General features: G+C 36.2%; 1 protein-coding gene across 2 annotated transcripts in view; it reads left to right on the top strand.

The window, feature by feature from the left end:
• Positions 1-286: 286 nt before the first annotated feature.
• The window catches only part of LOC144445528 (signal peptide peptidase-like), a 63,017-nt gene continuing 49,029 nt past the window's right edge, over positions 287-14,274 (top strand). The window contains exon 1 of one of the 2 annotated variants that reach the window (XM_078135116.1): positions 287-487. In XM_078135116.1, the coding sequence (XP_077991242.1) occupies positions 287-487 (201 nt within the window). The remainder of the gene's footprint in view (positions 488-14,274) is intronic. The other variant, XM_078135117.1, reaches the window with a different exon arrangement.

The following is a 14,274-nucleotide window of genomic DNA, read 5'->3' as shown; positions in this document are numbered from 1 at the left end:
AATGTCACTTTTAAATACTACGCATGCGCAGCATCAGTGTGTTTCGAAAACTAATATTCGGTGAAAAAATAGTTCCGTTATTGACCGTATAAAATGTTTTAAGACAGTCAAGCAAGAATCTCACTTATCAATGAACTCCTCATCAAACAACAAAACGCCACATTAAAAGAGTTTTACATCATACATCATGTTAGCCGATCAACAATTTAGATGACGAAGTTGAAGGGTTTCACAAAAATATTTTCAGGAAGATAGGGGATCAATTTTCTCACCGGAAATTTTCAAAATGGCGGACGTTGAAGAGAGTGTAAGCGAAACTGTTCAACAAATAAATGACACTTTGAACGAAACTACGGCCAATGTAACGACAAGAATCCCTGCAACGCCGGAGGGAATGGCCATAGCATACGCAAGTCTTGTTATCATGGCCTTGATTCCGATTTTCTTTGGTGCTTTTCGCTCCGTGAGGTACCATAAGGAACAAAAGGTAGGTAATTGTTGACATCATGTAGAGCAAGTTAGAAAATAGTGTAAAAATTATTATTAGGGAAGTCCAGTAAACATTTCTAAAAATGTATTGATTTTGAATGTGTATTCTTTCTCTTTGATATATCCAAAGTTAATCCTTGTAATGTGTCAAATTAATGTACCTGATCTTAAATCGTACTGCACAGACAGTATCGACAGTGTTGCCGGCCGTAGTGGCAGTACAACACACCGTCACCGTATGGTGTAACTTGTCTTTTAGTGCCACGTGTACCAAAAGGCAGACATTTTCACCAAATCTTCACATTTTGACAAGATTTATTACAACCTACCTTGCTTATATGTTTTATAGTTATAGTTACAGATGTGATTTTGTATTGTTTTGATTAAAGAGTGTCCGCTATAATTCTTGGGCAACACCAAATATTTTGTTGTAATTTATGCTAACAGCTGCTCAATTGTTTATGTTACTGTTAAATGACAATTTGAATGAGTTTGGAGTAACAGCCTGAAATGTGAAGGTATGACTTTTTTTAGTTTGTCGTCATTTAATAATTGTATAAATAGTTATGCTTACCACTAGATTTGTACCATGTTTTCATTTTGGAGGTTGCACTCCCTGACATACAGTAATTAGAGATACAGGCTATACTGGTAGTACTCTGCATACTTATCAATATAGTTGATCTCAGAGTGCTACTAGAATAATTCTATTTACTTCTTAAACAGATTAAGACAGCTACACACACTTACTGATGATTCAATGTAGTAGATACAAGATGCTGTGTTTGTGTGTGTGTGTGTGTGTGTGTGTGTGTGTGTGCATGTGCATGTGTGCGTGCGTGCGCACGCCCGAGCGTGTCTGTGTGTGTGTGTGTGTGCGTAGATGTATTAGGAAAGAAGGATTATGAATGCCACTTTGACATATTGTACTATTGACAGATACCAACTATAAATCGACCTTCGTTAACAAGATTAATGTATTAATGTTCATTAGCTGCAGTAATTAAAGGCAGATGTCCCCTATATAAAGGGGATTATGGGTAATGTATGCATATGCGGGAAATTCAAACTGCTGTAAGGAGCACTGACTTTGCCCTCATATCTTCATCCCATTTTGCACTGAAAAAGTTTCACATGGCTCTCATATTTCATATATTACATTTCATATACAGGGCTCGAAATTAACTTTTCTCCCTGGTAGCCCCTGTGGGCTACCATTCATAAAGGTCAGTAGCCCCATGACCTTCACTGGTAGCCCCATATATTTGTGTACATAGTTATCATACAACAGTGGTTTACCAACACTGAATGTGGACTATAATGTCTGTTTAACAATGTAAAAATGGTTGATAATAAAGTTACGAATTTCTGTTGTAATGATAGGACAAACGTCTCAAGTATCTATGATTACTCATATGGCATAAACTATGAACACACCATGACCATTCATCTACTTGACTGCTTGACCATTTTACACCAGTCCATCAAAAGACCGTGTTTCGATGTCATATACCATCAGCCTCATCTATTACGTACTGATTGTCGTCGCATGAAATTCGAGTTTCGTAATTCCCAGTCTGTATATTCGTTCATTTGAAACCATGCATTTCCTAAAATGTTTTACATTAAAATCCGAAATGTGAATGAAGGCATCGACTTCGGCTATGATTCCATCACCACTCGAGCCGAGCATTACGGAAATGACAAAATTGACATCGTACCGAAAATGGGTGAACGGGTCCTGCTGTCAGTAACCAACAACTTCGTGTCAAGTACTAACAACGTAAGGAAGTGCTTCACGGATTAAAACGCATGTTTTTTCATCAATGTTTGCGGAATTGTTATCACGAAATGTACCCCGGAAGTATCTGAATTAGCTGACATCGCAGCACATGGTGCGTCCAGGGTGTGACGTGATAACATCGTTGTCAAATATAAATATTCATGAGAGAATAATATGTAGCGATGTAGACGTCAAACACATCGCGTCCTGCATACACATTGGTAAGACGCGTTGACGTTCGATGTTCAGCGGGAACGTATTGTGTTGGTTATATTAGCGACATGACAAAGGCCTGACATGTCAGCTTACTGTTTATGCCGGTAGCCCAAGTGGGCTACCAAATACGAAAAGTAGTAGCCCCGTGTCAACATTTGGTAGCCAAATGACACGGGGCTACCGTTAATTTCGAGCCCTGATATATATTTGTAAGTATATGGTGATGCAACATGAGGAGAAATAACTGACGTTAACTAAGTTTGGTAGTCAATATAGCAGGTTTACCATCAAACTGATGCAAAATTTGTTTCAAATTTGTCTAGTAAAAACCGTTGGCCCAGTTGTCAATTTAGGCTTACAAGTTACTCAAAGCATGATAAGACACTGAATGGTGCAAATAAACAACATGTGAAATGCCAAATACCAAATACACACAATACAAGCGAATAAAATGCTCAAAAATCAAGCTCACATGTGCGAACGGTATGTGAAAATGATACATTGTTACTGAAATAGAATGACATTACAATGAAACCAAAATGTTTCTCTGTTCCTCAGTTTGATCGATATACATTCTGTGTCGCTATACTCCTTAGTAAAATCGTAATTTCTTGTGTGCGTGCCAAGTGTTTTCTGTCAAGTAGTTTTGTCTTTGACGTACCTAGAGTACCTAGTAGGCAGTGATGTAGATAATAGCCGGTTTGTTACCAGTCACAAAACCCAGCTATAACTTACATTGTATAAGTATAACAGTTGTGGGACCGGCTTAGGAAAGTACTCAAACCTGATGATCATTGTAAAAAATTCTAAGGTCAGAAAATTAAATATGAGTTGCCCAGAAGTTCTAATAGCAACTAAAATACCCAAAGTGTAAAAAAAGAAATTAATTCATAATTATTTGGAAAACATTTGACGATTACGCGGTAAAACAAGACTGGCCACGCTATCGCTAGTGAAAGCCTTCGAATTAGTTTCATAGGGACCGGACGTTGAAGGAAGCGCGAAGCGAAGTATGAGGTCAATGTGACGTCTCATGATGTATGATGCAACAACACGACGTTTATGTAGCGTAGAACTAAATGTTTTCTAAACTTCAGTGGAAAGAAATTTTGTTGAGAAAACTGAAGAGAGGAAGCAAAATGTGACACTGACAGACAAGCTAGATGTACGGTACATGTACAGGAGGCGAGGCACACCATGTGGTGCAAACTAGACAATGATCGTGCGTGTCATGTATATGGCATCAGATGTAATACATGTGCAATGTAGCTAACCAAATGTTCTTTGACTGCAGTCTTTCTTGTAACAAGTATTGAAAATTGTCAGAAACCTGAGGATTTTATGATTGAATATATTTCAGTCAAGAATTCCCATACTTTCAGTTAAATTTTCTGATGGCTGGGAAGCAAGACATTTTTGAAACATTTAGTGTGACGTTTGATACTGATAAGCAACATTGATGACGGGTGCAGTGATATAATTCATAAATAAATCTAATGTTAAGGCAACTCTTTTATTTTTGTAATGATCCTCAAATGTCAAGGACAACTGTCTATGTTGTACACATAGATCATACATCACTGTCTAGTCTAGTTCCTATACCTGTTGACTGTTCTCTATGATCTCTAGCTCTAGATCTGTGCATGTTGTGGAGATGAATGTAACACAAACTAACTAGACTACAAGTACAATCATGGAGGCATCAGAAAATATTTGTTTCATTTGAATTTGAGCATTGAGAAATCATATTAAATTCTTTCCAGATTTCTCAAAAATTGTTTCAATATGTTTTGGCGCTATCCGGCAATAACCCTCGTCATGTAAATGACATTGACTGACATCGTAGTCAAACATACGGAGACAGAGCGTAGACCAATCAAGAGTCGGTACTCACCCCACCATGAGGTATGCATTTTTGCGTTTGTTTTGAAATAGCTGGGGTGGTACTCGCACACATCGGGATAACTCGGAGAAGCACATGTTTGTGATTTTATTGACTGTTTTCTGAGATGAGAGATTGGGTTTGGAAATACAAGTTTACTCAATCATAAAACAGCCATAACAGATACTTTCAAAGCATTAGAACATGGAAGGAAAATAATGGGAACATCAATGACATTTCTACCAAACTCGAGATCACACGTAGCTAGCTACGTAGTGTACAGTAAGTATGGAAGTGTAAAGCTTAGTCCGCTCTGGTCCGTGCGATACTTGGGAAGTAAATTTTGATGTTTACCCGATTATGTTGTCCAAACACGACCTTCATGTAATCTGTAATCGGTAAAAAAAAAATTGTCATCCAGCTAACGATTTTGGTGTTTTCAAATTTATGTAACGACCGACTAAATGCCGACGCTAGTGTACATGTGCAACTGTAATCTACATTTGTAGTACTTTGTACAAATGATACAAGTAAGCTAGTTCGTACCCTAGAATATCAGTTTACAATTTCAATTATACAAATTGTCACTGTGTGACAGTGTTTGGATGGTGTTGGAACAGGTCCCTCAAAATATAATTTTCTCGGGCTATAATTTTTATATATCTTTATAGAAATATGTGTTTCACCAAGACTGGGTGTCTGGTAGTACGTACGCACCGGAAAAAAAATGTAGCAGAAACACTGTCACTTGAAAAAAAATATAACAAGGGACTCTTTGGATTAGGCAAGAACTACATGTACACATGTAAGGTCTAACCAGTATGTGTGAACAACCACTAATATGTTGATAAACTACCTGGGTCGGATTTACCAAATGCTCCTCCCAGATACCAGATAAACAAATGTATTCTGTTGCACATGTGCAAACCTACTTCCATAGCATGGGATCATAGCCTGGTTGCACCTTGGGCTTTAACAGACACATAAGAAATTGCAGCGTTACTTTTGATTTTGAGGTGGGTTTGTCTTCTTGTTTTTGAGTTTTCTCATTCTGTCGTGTAACTGCGAAACAAACATTACAATTTCTGCTAGGCAATTGCAAATAGATGGCTGTGTGGTAGATCTGCCTCGCAAAGGTGGGTTGGTGAACTTCCGGTGCGGATATTTCTGGTAAATTAAGCCTTACCTACCAAACAATCTGACATTTTCTAGCTCCGACATTAATTATGAAGCCTTCAAAACACAAGAAATATTCAGAAGTACCCCAATCCCATCAAAATTGGCAAAAGTACATGTAGCAACACACTACAGCATTTTGCAACAGGTAGTACACTGATCTTGCTCAAAACCAACACTACAATTACTGCAGCTAGAGACCATGGTGATATATGATAATATATATATATATATGGTTTTGAAAATTTGAACAAAATTACATGCTATTGACCCTACAGAACTGTTTTGTGAGGTGTTTATTCCTCACTCATCAGGAGTAGAATGGAATATAGTATCTGCGTTTCCTAACCGTTAAATTCTATTATTCTAATGTTCCTAACAGGGAATATCTACCTAGTAACATAGCGTATTTGCATAGTTAATTGTTCTGCAATAATGATTTATGTCTATGCCTACACAACGACACAAGTTCATTCCGTTTGTTTAGAGTGCAGTGATGAGGTTGACAAATTATAATGTACTTTTCAGTTATGCAGAGATTACATCTGACTGGAGCTGTTGTACGGTCGTGCGCACGCAATTATTTTCCACATAATGTCGTAATCAATTTCTTTATCCTTAAGAAACCATACATACTTACTTAGTTCTGTTGTGTTTCTTGACAAATTGTTGCGGAATGAAGCAGTGTGGTTCCTGTACCGTGTCTTCAACTTGTTTTCAACAGTCAATCATGTAGATTCACATAGATGTTTACATAAAAACTTTCATCAAATGTTGATCCAAGTACTTGACCAAACTGGCTAACAATTGGTGCAGTTTATTTGAGGATTCATATTAAATGATATTAATTATACATTGAATATAATACAGGATTTATATTGTTTTATTTATCTCATTACAAAATTAGCATTTTATTATCCTCAATCATACTTAAAGTGTATGTAAATTGGTTTCCAAAGTTTCCGACTTTTTGCCTGGAAATGACGTAGTTTTCATAGGTGATTAAAGATTTGTGTGACATTTTTGACAAAAGTACAATATTAATTACGAAAAATTGACTTTTTAAAAAAAATCTGTGATTAGCTCTTAGCAACAAAACCATGCCCATAGCAACAGGTAACCAATGACATATAATGCCAAAATAACACCAGTGATGCATCTGGGCATGTGTAAATGAAGCTGTATTCACAAAGTGATAATCTCATAAGCAATGTGCAAATTAGGTCTAAAAATCTAAATTTTTGTCAAAAACTTACATTGTATATCTTGAAACTGCATGGTGAATGGGGTTGAAACTTGGTGGCGATGTTTCTGGAGGTGTTATTCTGCAGTTATTGCTGAAAACATTTTGACACATTTGGCCCTAGCAACCATGACCAAGCCCTTAGCAACAGTGAAATGATTATGCATATAACAAGGATAACAACAGGGATGGGTAGGTAAATGAATACAGATTCAAAAAATGTATGCAAATATGCCCAGCAACAACACCACACCCATAGCAACAGCTGAATACAGTTGTGCTACAACGGCAAACACCATTGCCATTGGCACTATATTGTTCAAAACATTTTGACACAACTTGCTCTAGCAACCATGGCTATGCCCTTAGCAACAGTGAAATGATAATGCATATTACGAAAGGTAGGTAAGTGAATAAATAATAAAACATTGTATGTTAGTAATAATATGCCTAGCAACAAGACCACGCCCATAGCAATATCCAAATGATGGTTTATATTGCAAAAATGAAAACTGGGAAGGGTAGGCAAGTGACTAAGATTCCAAAAATGTATGCAAATAGAAATATGCCTAGCAACAAGACAACCCCAATAGCTTTTGGATACTTTGCTGCTCTCCTAATGATCAGTCATGCATTGTGTCATGCCCAACATTCCATCACACAATAAAATCATGAAAACAACAGATTAGTTGATGGAAAACATTTATTCACAGGACAGCTTATAGCTCCATGTAAATGTCATGGATGGACACTTACAAACATATTTATCCATGCAAATGTCATTGACTGACACTGGCAAGCATTCATTTGATTTGTTGTTGTTATTATGGTAATCCACTAGATGTGTACAGGCCTGAGAATGACCACATCCATCATCATTGTTCACACTAGGTTGACACAGGTTATTTTTTGTAAAAGTGTCATCAATTTCTTGTTCAGTGAAGCCAAGGAAATTATCATTACTGGACTTCACTTCAAAAATCTCCAAGACTAAGAGTAAGACACTTATCAGGAAAATTTGTTTTGGATCGGCCATCAAACTTCCCATGTGCACATCATGGCCGCCATGTTGTGTATCAGTGGAACGCTATAGAAAAAACACTACGTCACCAGACTAAGCATATCACCATCAACAACATAAATGTGGTATAACAATGACAAGTCCTGAACAGAAATTATGCTAAGGTCAAAAGGTTAGGTACCGTGGAACCCAATATATCAGGTATCCGTCTCTAAAGGGTTAATCATGTAGTACCTAACCTAGCATTTAAGGATAGTGTAACCTTTGAATGATATCAGTTATTAATCATGTAGTACCTAACTTAGCATTTAAGGATAGTGTAACCTTTGAATGATATCAGTTATTAATCATCTAGTACCTAACTTAGCATTTAAGGATAGTGTAACCTTTGAATGATATCAGTTATTAATCATCTAGTACCTAACTTAGCATTTAAGGATAGTGTAACCTTTGAATGATATCAGTTATTAATCATCTAGTACCTAACTTAGCATTTAAGGATAGTGTAACCTTTGAATGATATCAGTTATTAATCATCTAGTACCTAACTTAGCATTTAAGGATAGTGTAACCTTTGAATGATATCAGTTATTAATCATCTAGTACCTAACTTAGCATTTAAGGATAGTGTAACCTTTGAATGATATCAGTTATTAATCATCTAGTACCTAACTTAGCATTTAAGGATAGTGTAACCTTTGAGTGATATCAGTTATTAATCATCTAGTACCTAACTTAGCATTTAAGGATAGTGTAACCTTTGAATGATATCAGTTATTAATCATCTAGTACCTAACTTAGCATTTAAGGATAGTGTAACCTTTGAGTGATATCAGTTATTAATCATCTAGTACCTAACTTAGCATTTAAGGATAGTGTAACCTTTGAGTGATATCAGTTATTAATCATCTAGTACCTAACCTAGCATTTAAGGATAGTGTAACCTTTGAATGATATCAGTTATTAATCATCTAGTACCTAACCTAGCATTTAAGGATAGTGTAACCTTTGAATGATATCAGTTATTAATCATCTAGTACCTAACTTAGCATTTAAGGATAGTGTAACCTTTGAATGATATCAGTTATTAATCATGTAGTACCTAACTTAGCATTTAAGGATAGTGTAACCTTTGAATGATATCAGTTATTAATCATCTAGTACCTAACTTAGCATTTAAGGATAGTGTAACCTTTGAATGATATCAGTTATTAATCATCTAGTACCTAACTTAGCATTTAAGGATAGTGTAACCTTTGAATGATATCAGTTATTAATCATCTAGTACCTAACTTAGCATTTAAGGATAGTGTAACCTTTGAATGATATCAGTTATTAATCATCTAGTACCTAACTTAGCATTTAAGGATAGTGTAACCTTTGAATGATATCAGTTATTAATCATCTAGTACCTAACTTAGCATTTAAGGATAGTGTAACCTTTGAATGATATCAGTTATTAATCATCTAGTACCTAACTAAGCATTTAAGGATAGTGTAACCTTTGAATGATATCAGTTATTAATCATCTAGTACCTAACCTAGCATTTAAGGATAGTGTAACCTTTGAATGATATGTATATGTTATTTGCCAAATACCGTTCCATATCTTGCTGCGAGAGGTAATTTTTCCGGTAATAGCGGAGAGCCGGAGGCGAGCCGTTATACCGGAAAAATTAACTCGAGCAGCAAGATGTGGAACAGTATTTGGCAAATAACATACTTATACGTCACCTGCGACCATGAATTCATTTTTGAATGTCTAAAAATGCTGTTTCATTTTAAAATAAAATCACTTCCGCGTTATACTGTTGAGCGTAGTATCATGCATCACTCCGATAACTGCAATGCGGTTGTTTACACGTCAGCCTTAACTTTATCATCCAATCAGAGTGCGCGTTTGCTCAGTAGTATGACGTATTGTTTACTATTTGCATATCACTCAGCGATGTATTCAAACTTATAACCATCAGCTGAAAAATGAGTGCGTCTTTGTTTTGCTTACTGCATTCCATTAAATGTACAAAAATGTTCGTGATATGCTTTCTTGTTCTAGTTAAGCAAAAACTGCACCCTCTGTGGTGGTAATTTTCATATCCTTCATAAATTTAGGAATTCATGGTTACGATCGCGTGACGACCGCGAGTTCGCCGTCACTGGACTTTCGCCGTTCAGTGTGGAATTTTTGGCTTTTTCCCTGTAACATGAAAAGTACAGTTCAAAGACTTGTTACAATTTATACAACGGTGATATTTTGTTCGGTTGACAACAAATTTGGCATTGGAAATGCTGGTTATAGCTCGATCTCTAGTTGTCTGCTAGATTTGTTTACAAGGGGACGTGCAGTGATCACGTGATACAACAAGCAAAAATACGGCTGTTGGTGAAAAATACGCCTGTGTATCTGCAGGGTTCTCGACCAATCAGAATGCGAGATTGGTGACAGGTGACGTATAACAGTTATTAATCATCTAGTACCTAACTTAGCATTTAAGGATAGTGTAACCTTTGAATGATATCAGTTATTAATCATGTAGTACCTAACTTAGCATTTAAGGATAGTGTAACCTTTGAATGATATCAGTTATTAATCATCTAGTACCTAACTTAGCATTTAAGGATAGTGTAACCTTTGAATGATATCAGTTATTAATCATCTAGTACCTAACTTAGCATTTAAGGATAGTGTAACCTTTGAATGATATCAGTTATTAATCATCTAGTACCTAACTTAGCATTTAAGGATAGTGTAACCTTTGAATGATATCAGTTATTAATCATCTAGTACCTAACTTAGCATTTAAGGATAGTGTAACCTTTGAATGATATCAGTTATTAATCATCTAGTACCTAACTAAGCATTTAAGGATAGTGTAACCTTTGAATGATATCAGTTATTAATCATCTAGTACCTAACCTAGCATTTAAGGATAGTGTAACCTTTGAATGATATGTATATGTTATTTGCCAAATACCGTTCCATATCTTGCTGCGAGAGGTAATTTTTCCGGTAATAACGGAGAGCCGGAGGCGAGCCGTTATACCGGAAAAATTAACTCGAGCAGCAAGATGTGGAACAGTATTTGGCAAATAACATACTTATACGTCACCTGCGACCATGAATTCATTTTTGAATGTCTAAAAATGCTGTTTCATTTTAAAATAAAATCACTTCCGCGTTATACTGTTGAGCGTAGTATCATGCATCACTCCGATAACTGCAATGCGGTTGTTTACACGTCAGCCTTAACTTTATCATCCAATCAGAGTGCGCGTTTGCTCAGTAGTATGACGTATTGTTTACTATTTGCATATCACTCAGCGATGTATTCAAACTTATAACCATCAGCTGAAAAATGAGTGCGTCTTTGTTTTGCTTACTGCATTCCGTTAAATGTACAAAAATGTTCGTGATATGCTTTCTTGTTCTAGTTAAGCAAAAACTGCACCCTCTGTGGTGGTAATTTTCATATCCTTCATAAATTTAGGAATTCATGGTTACGATCGCGTGACGACCGCGAGTTCGCCGTCACTGGACTTTCGCCGTTCAGTGTGGAATTTTTGGCTTTTTCCCTGTAACATGAAAAGTACAGTTCAAAGACTTGTTACAATTTATACAACGGTGATATTTTGTTCGGTTGACAACAAATTTGGCATTGGAAATGCTGGTTATAGCTCGATCTCTAGTTGTCTGCTAGATTTGTTTACAAGGGGACGTGCAGTGATCACGTGATACAACAAGCAAAAATACGGCTGTTGGTGAAAAATACGCCTGTGTATCTGCAGGGTTCTCGACCAATCAGAATGCGAGATTGGTGACAGGTGACGTATAACAGTTATTAATCATCTAGTACCTAACTTAGCATTTAAGGATAGTGTAACCTTTGAATGATATCAGTTATTAATCATGTAGTACCTAACTTAGCATTTAAGGATAGTGTAACCTTTGAATGATATCAGTTATTAATCATCTAGTACCTAACTTAGCATTTAAGGATAGTGTAACCTTTGAATGATATCAGTTATTAATCATCTAGTACCTAACTTAGCATTTAAGGATAGTGTAACCTTTGAATGATATCAGTTATTAATCATCTAGTACCTAACTTAGCATTTAAGGATAGTGTAACCTTTGAATGATATCAGTTATTAATCATCTAGTACCTAACTTAGCATTTAAGGATAGTGTAACCTTTGAATGATATCAGTTATTAATCATCTAGTACCTAACTTAGCATTTAAGGATAGTGTAACCTTTGAATGATATCAGTTATTAATCATCTAGTACCTAACTTAGCATTTAAGGATAGTGTAACCTTTGAATGATATCAGTTATTAATCATCTAGTACCTAACTTAGCATTTAAGGATAGTGTAACCTTTGAATGATATCAGTTATTAATCATCTAGTACCTAACTTAGCATTTAAGGATAGTGTAACCTTTGAATGATATCAGTTATTAATCATCTAGTACCTAACCTAGCATTTAAGGATAGTGTAACCTTTGAATGATATCAGTTATTAATCATCTAGTACCTAACTTAGCATTTAAGGATAGTGTAACCTTTGAATGATATCAGTTATTAATCATCTAGTACCTAACTTAGCATTTAAGGATAGTGTAACCTTTGAATGATATCAGTTATTAATCATCTAGTACCTAACATAGACACACCCAAGTGAAGTAGTACATGACGTATCTACTGTATTGTTAGTCCCCGCGGACAAAGTCCAAAACGGGGACTTATGGATTGGGTTCCGTCTGTCTGTCCGTAGGTCCGTCTGTCCGTCCGTCCGTCCATCCATCCGCAGCCGTTTCTTGGAGATGCCAGGACCGATTTTTTTCAAACTTGGTACAGGGGCAACATGCTATGGCATACATATGCACGTCAATTTGTTTTATGATACGATCCAATATGGCCGCCTAGCAACCTTTTACTTTGCGAATTTTCCCTGTCTAAAGCCATAACTCAGACATGCTTTAACAGATCTCATTCAAAGTTGGTATTAGGACAGTGTTCTATGACATACATGTGCATATTCATTGTTGTCATGATATGATCCAATATGGCCGCCTAGCAGCCATTTTGTTTGTGAATTTTCATGTCCAAAGCCATAACTCAGACATGCTTGAACAGATCTCATTCAAAGTTGGTATTAGGACAGTGTTCTATGACATACATGTGCATATCCATTTTCATTGTGATACGATCCAATGTGGCTGCCTGGTAGCCATTTTGTTTGCGAATTTTCATGTCCAAAGCCATAACTCAGACATGCTTGAACAGATCTCATTCAAAGTTGGTATTAGGACAGTGTTCTATGACATACATGTGCGTATCCATTTTTGTCGTGATACGATCCAATATGGCTGCCTGGCAACCATTTTGTTTGTGAATTTTCCATGTCCAAAGCCATAACTCAGACATGCTTAAACAGATCTCATTCAAAGTTGGTATTAGGACAGCGTTCTATGACATACATGTGCATATCCATTTTCGTCGTGATACGATCCAATATGGCTGCCTGGCAGCCATTTTGTTTGTGAATTTTCCATGTCCAAAGCCATAACTCAGACTCCATTTTCATCGTGATATGATCCCCCATACCCAACCAATCCTTTATTGTTGGAGGCATATTCCATGTCCAACAAGCACACATGTAACATATCTAAGTCTGTTTGTTTTAGGTTCATAAATGTTGTTGCGTGATCAGAGTAGTGATAATTCCTTAAAACCCAATTATAGCTGGATCTATGTCATTCTCAATGACTTGTTGAACTCTTGCAATGGCTGATAACATTGGATAACTCTCAATATTTCATGAATTTAATATTGCCAAATAGTTTGAACAACCTAGTACGAAATTTCAAGTACCCTGTGTAGGTGAACTGATAAAATCTCTGGTACATATTGTTAGATATTAGATGATATGATTGACAAAGTATCCTATATTGTTTATCCCAGAACTCTAGTATAAAACCAATACCATGCAACAAGACAGCTATTAGAATTAGACAGCTACATGTATTACTAGAATTAGACAGCTATTACTAGAATTAGACAGCTATTACTAGAATTAGACAGCTGTGGAAATATTGTTTTGGACAATCATGCATGTACCCTGTAATCATACCCTGTACTCATACCCTGTATTCATATCCTGTATTCATACCCTGTAGTCATACCCTGTATTCATACCTTGTATTCATACCTTGTATTCATACCCTGTATATATGTAGTATTCATACCCTGTATTCATACCCTGTACTCATACCCTGTATTCATATCCTGTATTCATACCCTGTAGTCATACCCTGTATTCATACCTTGTATTCATACCCTGTATTCATACCCTGTATATATGTAGTATTCATACCCTGTATTCATACCCTGTACTCATACCCTGTATTCATACCCTGTACTCATACCCTGTATTCATATCCTGTATTCATACCCTGTAGT

The sequence above is a fragment of the Glandiceps talaboti genome, chromosome 14 (genome assembly GCF_964340395.1).
Source record: "Glandiceps talaboti chromosome 14, keGlaTala1.1, whole genome shotgun sequence".
Lineage (NCBI taxonomy): Eukaryota > Metazoa > Hemichordata > Enteropneusta > Spengelidae > Glandiceps > Glandiceps talaboti.
This window is presented reverse-complemented; position numbering and strand designations above follow the sequence as displayed.